The following is a 20,115-nucleotide window of genomic DNA, read 5'->3' as shown; positions in this document are numbered from 1 at the left end:
GCCGCGGGGCCGGTGCTGGCGGGGGAATTTGTTGCCTGCGGCGCGGGGATCAGCGTGCTCCGCGTTAATGCCTAACCCGCCTCCTGGCCTGCGGCACAAACGCTCGGCTCAGCTGCTCGTGCCCTCTCGCCCCTGCTCACGATCCGGAGATTTGGAAAGGATTCTGCTTGTTTAGAGCTGGGAAGGGTGTGCGCAGCTCGGCCTGCGGCAAGATCGCGCAACGGGCGGCGCTGGGAGACCTGCCTGCCCGGATGAGGCGGAGGGCAGGATTACCACTGTTGCCCGGGCTCCAGAGTCGGGCCTCGATGTTGTAAAAACTCCGGCTTTGCCAGCCTGCGTTGCTTCATTTTCCTCTTTATTTTCCCAGGGCAGGTTACACATACTGCAAGTACCGTAAGGGGTTGCGCCGCTGTTGGGTTGGGTGGCTTCGCTGGCCTCGGGTGCCTTTGCCTGATGCCAGGCAGCAGAAGCGAAGTGTGCTATCAGTGTTTACATTCCATTCCCAACTTTAGTGGACATCACTCTATTGCATAATATTTATACTAAATACTTAGCAATTTAGATTAAACCAGCTTCCTATCAGGAGTGTAGGCAGTTCAAACATGCAAAGATTGAGTAAGCTATGCAGAGGCTTATAGAGCAGCCAGTGATGAGGTGAGTGGGAGTATGTGCACCCAGGTGTAAGAGTTTAATTACCTCCACTAGGGCATGGGTTTTTATTTTTAACAGAGGCCTCCTGTTAAAAAGCCTCGCTGAGGCTTGCTAATTTGTACCAGGATCTGTCTGGCATAACCACTCTTGAGGTGTCCAGACAGCTGGTAGCTGCAGTAATGAGCTGTCAGTGCTACTCAGAGACAAAAACATTAGTGCAGGAGACACCATGTATTTGGAAGCATGATGAGATTATTACTTTTGGTCCAAACATAGAGTCGAGACTGTCACTGAATGGTGCTGGACTGTAACTTTGCATTCTGCAGCAGTCAAGATGATATGTACAGCTGAGTTAGATGTGCAGTTTTGTATTTGTGCAGACTGAAAACCACTTGACTTAAGGACCATGCTTTGGATGGTACCTTCCTTGACAACAGTAAAAGCTGCCCATTGTATCTAATTTGATAATTGCTGAATGGTTCATCATAGTGTCTGGCTAGTTTGGTTTTCATTTTAATGGAAAAGTAAGATTCTTTTGATGAATTTAGGAAAAAGCTCACTCTGGGAGGTGTGGAAGATGGCATGCTCTCTACAGTAACCAGAGTTAACATCTAACTTCTTTAAGCCCCCTTAAGAACTTCCAATGTCTAGTTGCAACATGTGATATCTCCATTTTCAGCTTGTCATGCAAGCAAGTTAATCATTAATGAAGGTTAGCAAGAGTCTGTCTTGATATCTCTGATCTACTGTGAGTTGCATGTTTTGATCATTTGAGTTCATCCTGCATTTTGAAAGTTTTAATAGATGTTTCTTCCAAGTTGGTAATTTCGGGTATCTCCACCACATTTTCCGTCAAGTCATCCTTTCAGCTCTTTTAAGTCAGGAGCACCTCTTAGAAAATTTCCATTTCACCTCAGACTTACAAATCCTTCCTTTGTTCCTCTTTCTGAGGATGTTCTTCCCAGTTTGTATGCTTATTCTTACCCTGTTTGCATGTTCCATGCACCGTTGTGTGGTTCATTGTCCTGATGTTTCAGCAAACTCAGTATTTCTTCCCATGGTTTTGTTTCTTGTCCTCTTCTTCTGTTTTCCCTTATTACCAAGTAGAATGAAACTTAAAAACATTTCAGAAGTTTGAGGCACCTCTGACCCACAGGTCAGGGTAGGAACTCATCATCTGTTTCAGTTTGGGGACTCTGATCCGTGAAGATCGTACAGCATCCATTACCTCTGTAATAATGCTGCTTATGTTTTTATTTTGAAGAGGGCCCATATGGGATTTTTGCTGGAAGAGATGCATCCCGAGGTCTTGCCACTTTCTGCCTGGATAAGGAGGCTCTGAGGGATGACTATGATGACCTCTCTGATCTCAACGATACACAGCAAGAGACCTTGAGGGACTGGGAGTCACAATTCACTTGTAAGCAATTTTAAACCTATTTACAAAGAAGTAGCTAACTAGTGTGTAATAAGGGAAGCAATGGTTAAAAGGCTGTTACCAGCTGGAAGCATCAGTCTGAAACCTTACTTTGAGTTAATACCTCAGTTTACTAACTATTACTAGAATTACTGTTACTCAAAAGAATTAAGAGAAACATCAGGTTTTCCTTCTGCGTTCTCCCTCCCTCTGCTCCTTACAGAACAGTAGGAGAGACGGAAGCACTCTGTCATAGGGTAAGATCTGTAAGACCACCCAAAAAGTTGACAGGAATTGGAAATTCAGAGCATGTTTTTGATACAGTTAAGACCCCATCTATAGAGACGATTAGATTTTAATGCTCTGAAAAATGAAGCTTATGTCCTGTTCAGCTTCTCAGAAGTAAGAGTAACATTTGAATTATTACTTCTTGGGTTTTTTGAGTTTTGAAGACTGTTTAAACTAGGCCTTTTGCCCTTGGAGCTCTTGATACAACTTTTTTTACTCTAAATAAGTTACTCTGCATGGCCTTGCTAGTGGCTTTATCAGATTCACAGGCAACTGTATCTAGCTGACTTTCTCCCCCAGGTGGTGATCAGGAATGGGCAAATGCCACCTCTGTGCTTGCAAGCAGCCTGGTCGTTACCGTGCCAGTGATGGCCAGAGTGGCAGAGGAAAAAAGGCAACTTGCACACTTGAGATGTTTGTTCTAAAATTAACAGAAGGAAGTCACTTTCACAGCTGCCTTGTTTTTGAATGCTTAGTATTAAAAGTCTAAAAAAGGCAATTCCAACTGTTTTGTGTCGTGTGCCTCAACTTGCTGCTCAAAAAGGAGAACTTCAAACCACAGTTTTATGGAAATTGCTGTGTTGACCTTGCACCAGGGCATGCCCACTGGTAGGATTTTTTTTTTTCTCCTATTGTGTATCTTGTTGATGAAAAATAATTCCTCCATATCTCATGATGCCTTTTAGGCAAGTGAACACCAAAGGGATTATTTCTACTCAGATAAGACAAAACATAAATGTATCAGTTGTTTGTCTTGATGAATTTTTAAATATATATATATAAGATAGAAATTGCATATACAAAAAAGTAGTATAGTGGAAATCTAATGTCAGGTATTAAAGATTTACTACCACTAGCTAGAATGGAGCTTTCCTCCACATACTGTCATCTCCGTCCTGACCTGATGTGCCCCTACTATTTTGGCGCTCTTCCTGTCTTAATCAAGTCTGTTAATCATGCCACACTGAATGGCTGTTTTATTATGCTAACAAGTATGTCGCAGAAACCAGAACTATGCTACCAAATATTTGACCTAAACTAGTGTTTAAATCTACCTTCTCAAGAGTCGGGCATCGGGACTGACAGTGAACTGCACTCTTTTTATTACTATGTTTCTAGTAAACTTGGCAATTAGTTGCTTTAAATTCTTACTAATTGTAGCAACAGTGCTAGTCTGAAATACCTGTAGTCAGAGGCATCTTTTGCTTTGTTGAAGTTGGCAGATGGGCAACATAGCATAGCTCTCAGTTCTTGTATATGATCTTGGCGTTTTTACATGTTCAAAAAGAGATATAAAATAAGGCAGAGGCTTAGCTGCATGACTGGATAACAGATCCGTCTTTATCTTCGGGAGAAAGGATCTCTCTTCTGTCCTATTAGATATTTTCAACAGATATTATGAAAAATAAAAACCCTTGAAAGTTGTGTACATGCGTGCACATATGTATGTGCGCCCGTGTATTATACATAACGTAAATATTCTAACAGTGCCATTGGTTGAAAAACTAGCTTTGACATTGGCAAGAAAAATAATCTGATCCAGGATTCTGTTTCTTTAGCTGGGTAAGTCCCTCAGTTTACGTGTCTTTACATTCATTCATCTTTTGGCTTCAGCAATAGGAGGGAGAATTACAGTTACATTCACTTTGCATGTTTCTTATACTTACTACAACATTAATAGTAGTTCAGGTAGTTGATTTCAGCTTTTCTCCTCCCCTCCAGTGTTTGGAGTAAGTTGCTGAGAGCTGTTTTATTATAATAGAGGCATTTTGTTAATTTAAGAAACAGACATAGGAGTTACAAAAGGTACATCTTCAGGGCAGAATAATGACTTGGATTCTTTTTTTTTTTCCCAGTTAAGTATCACTATGTTGGTAAGCTGCTGAAGGAAGGGGAGGAACCCACTGTATACTCTGAAGAAGAAGAAAAAGATGCCCAGGATGCAAAGAAAGACTAGAGAGTGCAGTGAGGAGCCATCTATTTTTGAATTGTAAAGGATCATTTGTAACATTCCACTTGCAACAGCAGCAATGCTTACAAAAGGTCCAAAGTTACAGTGAATTGTTTCTTTTCAAAGGTTTCCTTTTCAAATTCAGTGGTAAACTACTAAAGGTCTAAGATCTGTCTTCCTTTAAAACTGCATAATCTGAAGTATGCACGAAAAATGTCTGTGCTGAAGTAAACTGCAATTTTGGCAATAAAGGACTATTACCGTTTTCCTTCTATCACTATTTAGTGCAGAGTAGGTTGAAATCCAGTTTTTCATTAACAACCTAGCACTGTGGACACAAGCACAAGAATAACTTCACATATGCAACACAAATTCCACTAAATCTTGTTTTGTGTTAGCTCCTGCAGGATCTGGGACTTGGGTTGTAATTCCTTTAGAAAAGGGACTATATTTTATTTGTCCACGAAGCATCATGCTTATTTGTGGTGCAATGTAATTCAATATTATGTAAGATAATTTGGCTTTTAAGGAGTTACATAGCGGCTTACAGATGAAACGCTTAACTGCTTTAAAAAAAGGTAAGATTTTTAGGAGGTTAAATCACTTTTAGATACTTACAAAATTAATAAGGACTGATGAATACTTGATGTATTCAGTCATGCATAATTATGCATGGATTAATATTCTTTGTTTACTTTTATAAAGCATATCTGAAGTGTTACAAAGGTTTAGATACTGAGTGTAACTAGGCATCCCTAAAAACCAGGTACACCATGAAGTGTGACTCGATTGGACTACTGTTCACTCACTTTTCCTCTTAGTAAAACTCTTCTGTGAATTTTAATGAAATTATATTAAACAGGGAAGATCAGCTGCTATTGATTCCTAGGCCTAAAAAAGACTTGCTGGTATGGCATGATTAACAAATGCTCTTGTACACGCAGCTTTAACTGGGAGGAAAATGTTACTGGTCAATGTAACTTACACAAGTTTCCTGTACAAAAAAAAATAACATGGTGTAAGCCGTTTCTGTGTTGAGGCCTTTGTTGCTTTGGAACGTTGCCATTAAAAGAAACGGCACAATCATCTCGTGCATAACCAGCAATGCTATACCTAGGGGACCTGACCTTTGAATTGCTTTTTACTTATTTGCTCTCTTAGCTCACATCTATGCTTAATTACTAGGTTTGTTCCGACTACGTAACCTAGTCTCCTACCAGAGGGGGCTGGGTACATGGATTTGACCAAGGAAAAATGTAAATGCGCTCCTTCATCATCCAAAATACTCCTGCAAAACTTTCTCAGAAATTCCAAGGAGATAACTAATGATTTGCTGATGTTTCTTGTCCAGGTGATTCTGCTTGGGTGCCTGCCTGGTATAGTTCCCTGTATTTAGTTTCTCTGGTTCGGCTGTTCAGCCGAGTTGTTTCAGTTTGGTAACGTGGCCAAAATGATGAACTGAGTCCTGAGTGGGAAGGTGTAAACTAGGCAAAATTGTTTGGAAGTAGAGTGCATTGCACAACAGCAGCTTTCATAAACAAGTTGACCCAACACGTTAAAGTGCCTGAGACCATCTGTGGTGAGAAGGAATGACTTCCCCTCAGTCCTAACGCTTTCATAGCATTTTCTTTTGGTTACGCTGGGCCTTCAAACGAAGAGTGCGGCTGTTTGAGCCAGATAGCTTGCGTAAAGTGGTACTGTATGACCTACCTAATGAAGGTCTAGAGACAAATGTAAATCTTGTCATGACCTCTGTGTTGCTGTTTTATTTTTAGAGACATTTATACTCTTTGCAAACTACTACTAATGGTTTACCTCAAATTGGAAGTGTGCTTTTATTTGTTTAACACAGAAAATACAACACTCTTGCATAATGGTGGCGTTTGTTTTTATTTACTGCAACTAAATGTGATACTTAATCCTCCCCCAGTGTTTTGAGTTTTATATTGTCTTTCTCCAGTATCTTACATTATCCAACGCATAGATTGAGTATAATATGTTCTAGCTGACTGCCTGTAAGTGCGGTTCTGTAGTATAACAGAATATTAAATATAGGACATGTTCACGTTGTAGAATATGCTTTGCTGTTGCAAAAACAGAGTTAGGCATAAAAAGGTCCAAGTAATTGTTAACACTGAGCAAAAGCTGGAGCTTTGGAAGGCTGTCATGTCGTGGAACTAGGCTACCCTTCAGTGTAACCTACCCTTCAGTGGACCCAACCATCTGACTCTTATATAACAGAATATTAAATATAGGACATGTTCACGTTGTAGAATATGCTTTGCTGTTGCAAAAACAGAGTTAGGCATAAAAAGGTCCAAGTAATTGTTAACACTGAGCAAAAGCTGGAGCTTTGGAAGGCTGTCATGTCGTGGAACTAGGCTACCCTTCAGCATAACCTACCCTTCAGCGGACCCAACCATCTGACTCTTAAGTTAGTCCATAACATATCCTGAGGAACTGAACACTATTTTAAGTATTAATCTGTACATTACAACATGATGCATCACAAAGAAGAATAGTAAAAAATAAAAACTACCCAGAAAACTGGCAGTAACACAAGGCAAAGCTTAACGTTCAGCATCCGTGCTTCTTGGGAAGGAAGTATTACACTTCGGTAAGACCACTACTTTTTCAGAGAACACGAAGAGAATTTATGAAGAAAGGGAAGAAGTGAGTCACAAAAGCAGTGGTTTCATGAAGCAGCAGGCACAGCTTTTATTTTCTTCTGAAGTGCTAGAGAAAATAGATGGGGTTTAGCTTCTTTTTTACTCTCTGTTCATTGCAACTTGATCCCTTCAACAGCAACTGGCTGCAATGACTAAGCAAAAAAACCCATGCCAGGTAGCTTAACAGACTGTACATTAACCAAGTAGGACAGGGTGACCAACTAAGAGCAGAGACTGTCGGCGATCTCCCTCATCCGACACGTCCAAACACCCATTACTTGTGTGTCACAAAGGCACACGTGGGGAGCTCTAGGACAAATCAAAACAATCGAGTAGCATCTCATTTCACACCAGTTCTGGCACACTGTCAACTGCTTTGTAAAATTCAGATATTCTTTTATCTGGACTCTGCCTGTTCTTCATCATCTTTATTAGCTCTTCCTTATGCTGTTTCAGTTAAACAAAAAACAGTTCAGTAATGAATGCTTATGTCGAGAGTTACATAAGGGGTTTTACAAAAGGTGAGGCGTTTCTATGCATTGCCTGGAATCTCTGGATTAAGAAGAAAGGGCTTTATATCATAATTGCTGTATTCTTGTATTTCAAGCAGATGGACTGAGGTAATAATGGGCATTGTGTATTTCTGCTTTAAAAACAGCCTGTAGGGTTTTGACTTCAGCATTCAGCACAAGGTACAACCAACTGGCCAGGTATTCCTGGTAACAAGCTTAGTTCAGCCAGCTCCCCGAGAAGACTTCTGTTCTCACGAGCTCTGTTAGATGGCGTTTTCATTAGTTCTGTACGGAAAGTCAGATTTGATCGCAAGATCTGCAGTCTGAGGGCCCTACTTCATACACGTCAGAGTAAACAGGGTTTCCATAAAAAAAAACAAACCACCTCTTGAAACACCAGCTGAGTACAACAGCACACGCCAGGCTCAAACTGAAAGGTGTGAAATTATGCCAGCAGCATTACACATTTCCATTGCTGAACTATATAAATGCTGCTTTTAATGCATCTTTTCGCCTATTAAATGTTCTAATTGTCTAAACATTCTGTAACTTTCATACTTGAGATGTGACATTTATTCCTATAACTATTGAAATTTAATCTACAATGCTATGTACTTAAAAAGTTTTAAAGCAAACTGTTATATGTATCTTTAAAGATTAGCCTTCAGGGTAATAAACAAAATTCTACTGAACAGTCCAGCATATGAAAGGATGGGGCTCAAATTAAGTGTGTCAGTAGGAAAAGTAAAGAATTAATACTAAAACACCTGAATTCAGGGTAAAAAACAAAATTCTACTGAACAGTCCAGCATAAAGGATGGGGCTCAAATTAAGTGTGTCAGTAGGAAAAGTAAAGAATTAATACTAAACACCTGAAAAACAGGTTCTTAGTAGTGCCACCTGTAAACAAATAGGAAACTCAAAAGTTCTGTTTCAGTATGAAGGTTACAATGGTGTCTCACATTTTGAAGTGCACACGTATTTTATTTACTAACAATGTTTTACATGAGCAAGGACTTGGAGATAGAGGATTTGCTTTATCAATTTCAATCAATGTAGGTGAACGCAAGAAGCAATTTCAGAACTGGTGTATTTATTTGTTATTGAATATTGTGACAACATGTTGATAAAACACCGGAAATTTACACCGAAGGAAATCTTTAGTTCCTGCTCCCCCAGATTAACAAAAAGAAATGCTTCCTCACCTGTAATCGAAAGGCCTGTCTCATGGGAAATGGGTACTTACGCACACAGAACTGTATAGATTTGACAGAGGGGGAAATTTTGTCATCTTTAATCCGCAAATATTGCGTAGAGAAAAAACACCCTTGGTATGTCATATCAGTGCAACTGAAACATTTTAAACTGTCAACAAATACAATAGTTGATCTTCATTATAATTGTATAAAATACTAAAAAGGAGACTTAAGAGGGGCATAAACGTTCTCCAAAATAGTCAGAAAATATTTATGTCAAGAAACTAAGATCCTTTTAGATAAAAGTAATAGATTAACAGTACTTTGAGTAGCAACCATTTGTCATTCATGACCCTGAAAAGGCACTCAGCATCTGAACATGTGAACAGAGAAGATTGATAAAACCTGGCTTAGAAGCCTGTAGGAATTGCCAGTATTGAACACTGGGGGGAAACCTATCTACCATGAACAATTACAATTACTATTTTTTAATTACTATTTATTAGAGCGGAAGTTACAAACATGGGTAAGATTCTATGTAATGAAGGCAACATCATCACATTAACTTAGTATGTTGACATGTAATAAATAAAGCGTACTAAAATGAAAGCTGAAAGAATCAGTGTACTGAACTTAAAACTGGTCCTCTAGATCTTGCTAAGGGACTTTGTCCAAAAGCAATTGTGGCTGTCTTCTAAATATAGCCAGCTGAATAAATGCGGATATAAATCAAGCTCCTAGACTGCGTTTTCACATTTTTACCTACATGCAGCACAAATCTGACAACATTTGACAATTCCTCTGGAAATTATTTGTAAGCAAACTCATACTAAATAGCTATCTCACTGCACGTGCCTTCAAAAGGGCACATTTTGAAATCTTGTGAACAAATTTTCAACCTATACATGGGGACTGTCAGCATGCTGACAAGCATTGCCCTTTCGCTATCTAACACTCAGAGCTTCGCTTAGACAATCATTCAGATTCCTAGAAGCACTACATCTAGCACAAGTTCAGTGAAATCCATCCTCCCAAAGACCAGCAAGTTTTCAGAAACACCTCTAGAATTGTAAATAGAAAAAAAGCATTTTTCCAGTGTGGGTTTTACAGAAGATAGGGTTTTTCTCATATTTGGAAATCTATTACTTCCCACAATTGAGTATAAATGTCCCCCCCACCTTCCAGTCCCATCATTTTAACAATCTGATCGAGGAGGCACTTCAAATGCTTGCTCTAGGATTTACATAGCTATTTTTTTTTCCAATGACTCATTATTACTATATACTGTAACTTTGATATTTACATGGTTCCCTGCATTTAATCAGAATATATCACTCTTGAGATCTCAATCTGTAACCTTGCAAATTCTTAGCAACTGGTCCATGAAAGTTTGTCTGGCCCTGGGGAAAGTTTTGGTCCTCTGTTATCCAAAAGGCAAACACAGATTCTGGTTTTGTGGCTCACTACACCAGTTAGATATTCTAACTGAAGGAATTACCTAAGCAAAAAAAACCCCGGTATTTCATATACCTTTTAATGGTCAAAGGGCTTTCTTCTCCCACTTCTGTATAAAAACTTAAGAGCTATTATATAGTAGCTGTTCAGCATCCTCTTCTGGGCTCTGCTCCGCGGAAAGTATCTGAGCAGGGGTTTGTCTGAATTATCTCAAGAGGAAATAGAGGGCATCCTCTGACATCTGCATCCATCTCTCTTCTCAACATTAATTTCCTCTCATCTCCTGTAGATAAGTATATGAAAAAGTTACTTGAAATGAGTTTGTTGGGGGGCAGGGAGTGACAGGGTATGGGGAGGTAGCTGTAAGGTATCCACCAACGAACTGAAAGCATAGTAAATTGTGAAAGAGCTGTGAGTAACAATAGCCAGAAACGCAGCAATCCTGTATGGAGATCAGATGACTACCTGTATAGAAATTCACTAACTTCAGACAGTAATTCCCACCCAGATGTACCACACATTGAGTTGCCTAACAACATTTGTTATCAACAAAATAGCCACCTATCTGCTAATGCCCATGACAGACACTTTGCTATCCAATTAAGTAGACAAATACTACTCTTCAACTGCAGCTGCGCGGTGTTTCTGAGCTAAACTGAACAAACCTTTAACTGCTGAGAAGTCGCACTCTTTTTATGCCACGTTTATACTTTTTAAAACACTTACCATTCATCACTGTAAGAACTGTGGCAACTAACCTCACCTGCCAGAGACCTGTCAAATTCAGTCACCTTAGTTCTGGTGTCCCTCTTTCTCACCTGTCCTCTGGAGGGTCTCCTGAAGCGGTGAGCCATCATGAGGGGTAACATCTGGTGCTGCCATGGTGGTGTGAAGTGTCTTGAATTTCACTTTGTTGTGGAACATTTTCTTACATTTTGTTTGTATCTTTCTGAGCGATTCCAGCTGCACGCAACTGTCCGTCTCTGAAAAGCCACATTCATCAGATAAAAGATTAGAAGAAAGCTTTTTTCGCTTTTTCTTCATTTTGCGAGCATTTCCCTCCTCTTCCCTGGATTGTCTCTCACTTTTCTGTCCTTCATGTCTTAATTTACTACTAGACCTCTTGCACGACTTTTTAAGCTTATGTTCACACTGCCTTGCCAAGCCCTCATGGACAGAATTAGAACAGAAGCTACATTTGCTGCTTTCCTTCTCTTGACCTTCCAGAGCTACATTTTTAAGGTAAACCAGTAATTTTCTTTCCCCGGCTCTTGCAGGCAAGAACCCTTTATTACAATTGCTGTAAATTTCTTCACACCTTCTTTCTGTTCTCTTCATTAAGCTGCTACGTGCCTCTCTAAAGTACTCAGAATCACTGATCTCTTCCAACAAATCCTTTAATCTGCAAGCAGATCTACATGTCCTGTACAGTACAGTACCTTCATCGCTATTGAATTCCTTATCATGAGTAACAGCAGCGCAATCCAAAGAATGATTCAGTCCAGCATGTGGTAAATTATCAACAGTGAGTGAGTCATTCCTCTGCACTTGCAACTTTTTTGCAAACCTACCCCCATAGGTCTTGTTTTCTAACACTCTGTCTGTTGACTGAAGTTCCCCAACAGTGATCACCAGTCTGTAATTATCATCGCTACTACAGTTTCTCTTGTTGAGGTTTTGTACAGGACTCACTTCTCTGAAGTGCTGACCATGTTTGTTACTCAAGCTGATGTCAAAATCGCTATCATCACCAGACACCACTCTCTTCCACCAGGACTTGTTCACAATGGTTTTTGGCTCTAAGCAAACACGTGCATACCGCGGTGTCTGATAGTAGTTCAGTAAATAATGGATGAATTCATCAGTCTCATAAACCTTCCGCTTTTTGCAACCGTCTTCATCAGACGCTGTCTGCGTGTGAACTACATTCAGAGTTGGGTAGTCCCTTCCATCGAGAGATTCGATGACCCTGCAGTCCTGCGTAACTGTAATCAGTAAAGATCCATAGCCAAAGGAGTTGTACGCTTCTCTGCCAGGCAGTCCATCAGAACTCGGGGCTGTAGAGGGATCATTTAAAATCGTCCTGACTATATGACAAGTGGATGCATGGAAGTTACTCACATCTCCTTCCTCACTACATAAGCTGCTACCTTTTGGGGTTAACAGGCACTTGAACTCTTCCTTATGTTTCAACTCTTTGTGCGTATGATAATGGGAGTTAATCAATTCCTGATGTATGTCTTTTAATGCTGTTTCAGAAAAGGAATCGTCCTTCCTTATGCCCAATGAAGGATCCACTTTTTGACTTGCCAACTGCGCAAAATCCTTCAAATAAAAAAAAAATCAGGAAAACGATTATGTACATTTATTGAGCGCTATAAAGAGTGCTAAACTGCAAACTCATAAGCAAGCAGTCCCACAGTCAGAAGAATTGTACAGGTGAGGGCTAAGTTTGGCTTCATTCAGAGCTCGATCGTACAATCTCACTATTCCTAAGTTAGAACTACAGATACTTCATCATCTCAGAAAGCTGCATTCTCAATTAAAGAAAGCGGTCCTTTCAACCAATTCATCTATCTCACTGCAACAGCGTAAGAAAATACTTATCCTTTGTTTGATCACAGCATCACAACAACTAGTATTGCGTGCAACAGTAAAATTACCACGCTTTTGTAGATCAAATATTTTATTTAGAATAAATTGCTTTGTTATACATTGCTTTAAAGGAGTTCAAATACAACCAATCTAAAGCTTTCCACGTGGTGAAACCAAGAAAATAGAAGTTTATTTAACACATCACCTTCATAATTAAGAAGGCCAATGTCAGACATCGTGGGGCCCTAAAACTCATGCAGAATGGCAAGGGTAGCCTCTGACTTCAGCTCTTAGTAAATTACAGTCCTTTAGAAATCTTTAACATTAAGGATTGTGGAAAACATACACTTGGTAAAAGCTGCAAACAGATTTTTACTTCGCAAATAGTGAAGACAAAGCCATGTTAGCACCCCTGAGAAATGAAAACCCATTTTCTTTTTTTTTTTTTTTTAGCCCAAAGCACTAAAATAAACCTCCAAACATTAATGTGTGCAAAACACTCGGAACTTTTATCACTCCTCTGCTGACTTTCTCAAGACCTTAGCTGAATCAAACTGAAATAAAACTGCTAGCTTAGTGTTGGCCACAAAAGAGAGGCTATTAGAAATGCAACTGGCATAATCTGTGTCAATTTAATTGTGTCACTTGCAGACCTGAGATCAAAACAAGCAGAGATAGCATTATTTGCGTCCCAGCCCCGAAACACCTTGTTTGCAACATTGGATCAAGTCTAATAGAGCTGGTACAGCCCTTCCAGTCTTGTTTTTACTCAGTAATCACAAGGCCTCGAACAAGCATCAAAGGCAAAGTTTCTGGGTGGAAACGCACTACCTTTGCTCTCAGGGCAAGACTGAGAGCAGACTGTCACAAGACTTAGACCTCAGGCCTTCTCAGTGTTTGGTCAGTCCCAAGGCATTCTTCTGAATAGCATCAAGACATCAAATGTCTAGTGAATTATTCAAGCTCTAATAAATACCCTTCAAAATTTAAAATATGTTTTAAAATAGTCTTACTTTCACACGGTTTAACAGCACTGTAAGCAGTCTGACAGACTCCACTCTTCTCTGAGCTAGCAGGGATTTCCTTTCTTCCCATTCAGGCATATTCTCTGGCCACTGCTGTTCTTCAGCTGGTACCTTCTGCTGCTTTTGGGGATGTTTCTCATCTCCATCTATCTGCCTCTCTTCTCTCCTCTCGAGCTTAGCTTTCTTTTTTCTCTCTTGAACTTCTTTTCATCACCACGTCTTTTTCTAGGTAATTATCAATATGGGACAATTTAGATGACACTTGTTTTACATTTTGAGTCCTGGGGAATTGGATGCAAGTCTTTGAAGTGCTAATAATAAGCAACCAGTTGCCAAGAATTCACATGTGGCTAACAAGAAATCTTGTTTGTTAGAATAACATGTTTAAAAAAACATGGCACATAGGTGACACGCATCCAACTGATGCACACGTTTAGAAAGTTCTTTGTCTCTTCAAATGGTTTGCATTCTAGGGTTTTCTTTATAAGCACTGCCAAGATGACAGATTCACATCATCGTTTGCCTCCAAGGACGCAACTAGAGACTGATCATTTGGATCTAATTCTTAAATTAACAAATCTCCACTCCAGATTATCATGACAGTCCCATTTAAGAGAGATTACAAGACTATTTCCACTGTTGTAAAAATTAAAGTTGAAGCTGTGTGCTGGTTTTGGCTGGGGTAGAGTTAATGTTCTTCACAGCAGCTAGTATGGGGCTGTGTTTTGGATTTGTGCTGAAAACAGTGCTGATAACACAGGGAAGTTTTCGTTGTTGCTGAGCAGTGCTGACACAGAGTCAAGGCCTTTTCTGCCTCTCACCCCACCCCACCAGCGAGTAGGCTGGGGGTGCACAAGAAGTTGGGAGGGGACACAGCCGGGACAGCTGACCCCAACTGACCCAAGGGATATTCCACACCATATGACGTCATGCTCAGCAAATAAAGCTGGGGGAAGAAGGCGCGTGATGGAGCCCTGCTTTCCTGGAGATGGCTGAACACCTGCCTGCCCATGGGAAGGAGTGAATGGATTCCTTGTTTTGCTTCGCTTGTGTGCGCGGCTTTTGCTTTCCCTATTAAACTGTCTTTATCTCAACCCACGAGTTTTCTCACTTTTACCCTTACGACAAAGTGTTCACACAAATAAGTGTTTAATTTTAAGTATTTGAATAAGAAGGTATTAACAATGGAAGCATAGCAATGTTTTCAGAGACCTAGCATTAGAGTTGCTATGCTCCACGTTCTAAGTGTTGGCATTTTTTTAAGATATGAAGGTGCGCAACATGATTAATTACTAGTGACAGTTTAGGATACCATCCAAACACATTATCTATAGAATTAAAACTTCAATATACTACTATTACTCATATACAAAATTTAAGAACACTGCCCTGAAGATAACAATGAAAAAAATAACATGTAAAAAGGGGTAGAGGGAAAGGCAGAAAAGTGTTCATCTCTAGCTTTGGACCTTCCAGTCAACTGGGAGGCACCTAGAAATGTATGTCACATTAATTTTACTTCAGGGCATAAAGACATTAATTTGTGATGTTGCAGCATAGAGCAATACAAAAAGTCGACATACAGAATCTTAAGCAATCGAGCCTCAGAGCAATTTGAGAGCAACAGCTCTCCGATTTCACTCCAGGCCCACAGTATCACAGAATAATCGAATCTGAAAGGGACCTCAGGATGCCTCTAGTCCAACCTTTCTCATAACCCAGACCCCTCCATCTGATGCCTTACACACAGAATTATCACGATGCTTTTCTTTCCGACAGTAACACATAAATTAAAAACTACATAGTATTGCTTCAAGTTCTCCAACTCCTGCTTCCTCAAAGCCTGGATTTTTAAAGTAGCCACTCTTCCTGGATTTTACTTGGTATGAGATAGCGTAACAAATCTCAAAAATGGGACATTCTCTAAAAATACACTCTCACCTTTCAACCCCCTCTCTTTTTTTCCCCCTTTTTCGAACGTGCTCCTGTTCTTGCAGCTTTAGTCTTTCCAGGCTTCTCTTTCTTATGGCTCCTTCACTAAAATGTCTGGTTGTATCAAAAGACACCTGTCACAGAAGAAGCAGAATCAGACTTAGCAGTCCAGTTTGCTGTGTATTTATACAAACACAGACAACCTGCTGAGCAAATGAGAGACGCCGGGTGACTACCAAATACTACTACACTCATGAGAATGTTTCTCTCTACCCTGGCACACTAGAACATCTCTTCTGAAGTTCACACTGGGTTGTCAGTCAAGCTCAAACACCCCACTCCCAAATGTCTCCTCCTGCTGTGATATCAGGGGTTCACAATCTGACATCATACCTTTGGCCAAACCCGTTCCTGGCATGCTCTTCTGGGGACTCAAAGTTCAGTGTGTTCAGCAGAGCATTCCTAGCTGCAGGATTTGTGCAGTTCTGCCAAAACTAGAGTTCACTGACTCTCAGAGCAACATCTTTTGGATCAAATGCATATTTGCTTGCTTAAAAATTGATGAATTCTGTTGATGTGTGCTGCACTTAATCAGCTTCAAATGCCCAGATGTAAGCACATTAAAAGAAAACACTCAGCAAATTGCATCAAGGTCTATCTACACTGAAAAAATAAGTAATATGAAGTGTTATTTCCAGCATAGAGGTATATTTTAGGGTCACAGTTTAGAAACGACCTGCTGAGAAAAAATACCCAAACGGGGTACACCCTAATAAGTACTTAGGTATATTTTAGGGTCACAGTTTAGAAACAACCTGAGAAAAAATACCCAAACAGGGTACACCCTAATAAGTACTGACGGAGGTAAGCTATTAGGCTGCTGAAATTAAGCTTACAGATTGCAAGTTTTCTTTTATAATGCCACACTAAGCATAGCACTTAAATGGATTCATCCCTCAACATACTTAAGCAAAAAGGTACAGAGAAGAGAAGGGTACCCTTTACTAGCCAAGAACCACCTAAATTAGGGCAGCTGCCGCACCTACTTTTAACATGCTTAACAATAAGAAACCAAGTATCTTTCAAAGAGTCTCACCAGCTCCTGAGATCATCTCCCAATTTCAGTGCCAGCCACACTGAAAATATTTACAACTTTTACCTTACCCACACCAATTTTTCAGGAAATCAAAACAGTAAAATGCCATTTTTTGATTAAAGGACTTAAGTTCAGATACATGAACTTCATATATCAGTATCTCTATAGCCAGTACAAACAGGATAATCATAAGGTTTTTTCCCCTCACATGTTTAAGTGTCCAAAAAGTTTACAGAGAGACTTCCACTGGTTAGCAAGGACTTCTCAGGCCTAACTTCAAGGAAAAAAGAGCAGAAGTTGGCAAACCACCATCTGTTTCTCAAAATCTCAGCAGCTAGTAACAAATAAAGGTTAGTATATTTTAATGCCGTCCATATGCTATATTTTTCTTTCTTTTTAGCCACCATTTTAACATAAATACAGACTAAACCAAAGGAGGGGGGGGAGATACGTATACACAGAGAACTGCAGGAGTGCCACATAAAAGCTTCCACTGAAGCAACATGAAAAAAAGTCTGGAAGATGGTTGTCACAGGTTAAAAACTATACTGCCATTACTTGAGGAATGCCTGTTTGCCTTCAATATAGGAATCTACAGGGGAAGACAAGTGCAGTGCAAGAAGCTGTCTGGTAAAAGAGGGTGACTATACTTTATTCAGAATGATGAAGAAAAAACCTACATATGTACTGAAGGAAAAGCTAGTGTAATTAAAAAAAAAAATAACCAGGAATCTCTGGAAGCAGCAGCTACAGCACAGACTGCAGCACTGAACTGCTCCTGTTAAGGAACTGCTGCCAAATGCACTCAGAATTAACCACAACTTTGTAAGGCAAGGCTGAATATCTCAGGATTAATCTCTGAATATGGCCGTGTGTGTGTGTATATATATATACACATAGACACACCTTCAGTACCTCATACAAGCAAAGCAGATACACCCGAAGTACTTACTACAAAACTGAAAAAGTGAGTAGTCTCTAGAATCCTTTCTGCCCACCGTGCATTAAGATAAAGAGCTTCCTAAAGCTATCGATAATGTTAGTATCAACTACACTTTTCCCATCACACTAAGATTTGAGGTGCAGCAGGTTAACACATCCAGAACACTGCTGCTGAAACCTGTAGAGACATGAAAGTCAAGCCTGGAGCATACCCAAAAGCTTGTTCGGTTTTGCAAATACAGCTTCTATTAAACCAACCGATATTATCCTGCCCTTGCAAATCTTTCTTCACTTACATCCTTACACCATCATGGCTGCAACCACATTCCTACTACTGTAATAAATCACTTAAAAGTAAGCCCAAAAGTCTCTTCATAGAGCTGAGTAAGCTATAGCGGTTTGCCAGCGCAGACCATTACCCTTGCTCTTCCCCACTCTTCTTCATAGCCAGGAGCTCTTCAAGCATCAGAAATGTATTTCTCATCATGTAACTGTGTACAAAGCACAGAATTATTTACTGGCTGATCCACTGGCTTGCTGCTCAGCAGCATGGCTTTTTGGAATCAACCCTGACATATTAATAAGCTGTTATCTTAACTTTAGGTTTTAACTATTCCAACTGACAAATCACAAGGAATCTGACATTCAACCCCTTTACCAAATTATTATTTCATTTCCTTTTAGCCATTCTGCCATGGTTATAACATCAGGAACACATTTGCCCTTGCACTAGTGTTTACTGAGATAACTGCAGGCTGAACCGTCCTTTGCTACCTGCATGCCTTTCTTCTGTGATCACGTGTTCTGATAACACTGATACATACTCAAAACAACAAAAAAAAACCCCGTTACTTAAATGTATAAAAAGGAACCAAGATACTGACCTGAGACTCTACAGATCTGTGATCAATTCCCAGCTCTGCTGAGGAATTCCTGTGAAACTTCCTATGTCTCATGGGCCTAAAATAATACAGTATTTTAGAACAGATTCAAGCTGATCAGGACCGCAACAGGCCATCGGATCCCTTACTCTGGCCTGTGCTAACCATATTTGGCTGAAGCATCTCTTCCAGGAAGGCACCTGGCCCTGGTTTGCAAAGACGACGATACAAAAACCTACCACTTTGCACAGGCAGTTTGTTCCATTCCTTACTCATTTGCCATTTGAAATGGAAACCACTTCCAGATATTGATTTTTCTTAAGCCTTCCTCTACTAGATTCATATCCTTTTAGCATCTAGGTGGTTTTGTTCCCCCCCCCCCCCTTACATGTATAACTCAGGTGCCTCTCAGTCATCTTTCTTATCTAAAATACATAGCTTGAGCTCTTTGAGAGCTCTCTCACAGCCTCTCGTTGTGAGGCACTTTCTCCAGCCCCCGAGAAATTTTTGTTGCAATATTCTAACACTCTCCAATGTAAAACATATGAATCCCAAACCCGCACACAGTATTAAATTGGTCAGTGCCATACGCAGCAGATTAACTCCTTTAAGCTTACTTTCTATCACCACTTAAACATACTCCCCACAACACTGCAGTGGAAACCCAAGCTGTTACTGTTGTACTACAATAACCCTTTCATAGCCTTAAAGAAAGGCATGAGGATAAATCAGTAACTCTGAAATTATTTTTCTGAGTATCTGTATGATCCTTTTTACATTGACTAAATTATCTTAGAACACCCTAAAACGTGTCACCCAAGTTCATACTTTAAAACAAAATTAGACTTTAGGGAAACATTAACAGCCTGGCAATATCTAACCTGATACACCCATATAGTCCATATGAGCAAAATGCAAGTAGTGAGAATAATTTGATCCAAAGGTGCCCCTCACATTTGCTCACAACACCGCTAGCTCAAACAGCTCTTACCATCCCGTTTCCCAGCTGGTCACTCATGCCAGGCCCTGGGCCATCACAACTGTTTCTGAGACCATACCATCAACCGGGTCAGGAAAGAGATCTAGCTTGGAGGGAAAAAAAAACAAACAACAATAATCGTATTTTGCCAGGTTACTTTTCAGGCAGTTGGTTTCCCTGCCCTCATGCACAGCGCAGCCCCCAGGCAGTTCCACCAGCAGAGCTGAAGGAGTGCTCGAGGCAGAGGAAATATCTTAATTCTGCAGAGGTGGGTATGCAAGAGCACCTATGAGCAAATGGCAACGTGGCAGGAGTAATTGATCCATACTAGCAGAAAGAACTTGTCATGCAGGGAAAAGTGTTTACCAGAAAGAGTCACTTGGAGAAGTTTAAACAAGAGGTTTAAACAGCTTTTCAACAGTCGGGACTAGTTTATTCAGCTTGCTCTGCGCAAAATTAAGTGAAGAGCAGAGATGATCAGAAATTCTGCTGCTCACACAAATATCTCAATAAAGGGGGCGTTTTG

The 20,115-nt window shown here is 40.1% G+C and overlaps 1 protein-coding gene and 2 long non-coding RNA genes across 3 annotated transcripts; 1 reads left to right on the top strand and 2 right to left on the bottom strand.

The window, feature by feature from the left end:
* Nucleotides 1-1,920: 1,920 nt before the first annotated feature.
* Nucleotides 1,921-6,179, top strand: LOC103895657. The gene is made up of 2 exons (XR_657372.2): nt 1,921-2,071; nt 4,213-6,179. It is a non-coding gene; the product is annotated as an uncharacterized LOC103895657 (long non-coding RNA).
* Nucleotides 6,180-8,446: 2,267 nt separating this feature from the next.
* On the bottom strand, nt 8,447-13,930 carry LOC103895655 (A-kinase anchor protein 17B). The gene is made up of 4 exons (XM_009275327.1): nt 13,748-13,930; nt 11,579-12,464; nt 10,958-11,122; nt 8,447-10,422 (listed from the first exon to the last, which is right to left on the bottom strand). The coding sequence occupies exons 1-4, from the start codon at nt 13,835-13,837 to the stop codon at nt 10,286-10,288; spliced, it is 1,278 nt and encodes a 425-aa protein (XP_009273602.1). The 5' UTR covers nt 13,838-13,930; the 3' UTR covers nt 8,447-10,285.
* A 39-nt stretch (nt 13,931-13,969) lies between these two features.
* Nucleotides 13,970-19,687, bottom strand: LOC103895656. The gene is made up of 4 exons (XR_657371.2): nt 19,602-19,687; nt 18,614-18,689; nt 15,701-15,825; nt 13,970-13,984 (listed from the first exon to the last, which is right to left on the bottom strand). It is a non-coding gene; the product is annotated as an uncharacterized LOC103895656 (long non-coding RNA).
* Nucleotides 19,688-20,115: the final 428 nt, after the last annotated feature.

The sequence above is a fragment of the Aptenodytes forsteri genome, unplaced genomic scaffold (assembly GCF_000699145.1).
Source record: "Aptenodytes forsteri isolate BGI_AS27 unplaced genomic scaffold, ASM69914v1 Scaffold143, whole genome shotgun sequence".
NCBI lineage: Eukaryota > Metazoa > Chordata > Aves > Sphenisciformes > Spheniscidae > Aptenodytes > Aptenodytes forsteri.
This window is presented reverse-complemented; position numbering and strand designations above follow the sequence as displayed.

What these genes read in the sequence shown, in the direction of transcription:
- LOC103895655 (XM_009275327.1), bottom strand. Translation starts at nt 13,837, where the DNA reads ATGCCTGAATGGGAAGAAAGGAAATCCCTGCTAGCTCAGAGAAGAGTG. An exon ending in GGAATTCAATAGCGATGAAG is followed by an intron (nt 11,123 to 11,578) that starts GTACTGTACTGT and finishes GTGGCTTTTCAG; the next exon opens with AGACGGACAGTTGCGTGCAG. An exon ending in GGAGACCCTCCAGAGGACAG is followed by an intron (nt 10,423 to 10,957) that starts GTGAGAAAGAGG and finishes ACTTATCTACAG; the next exon opens with GAGATGAGAGGAAATTAATG.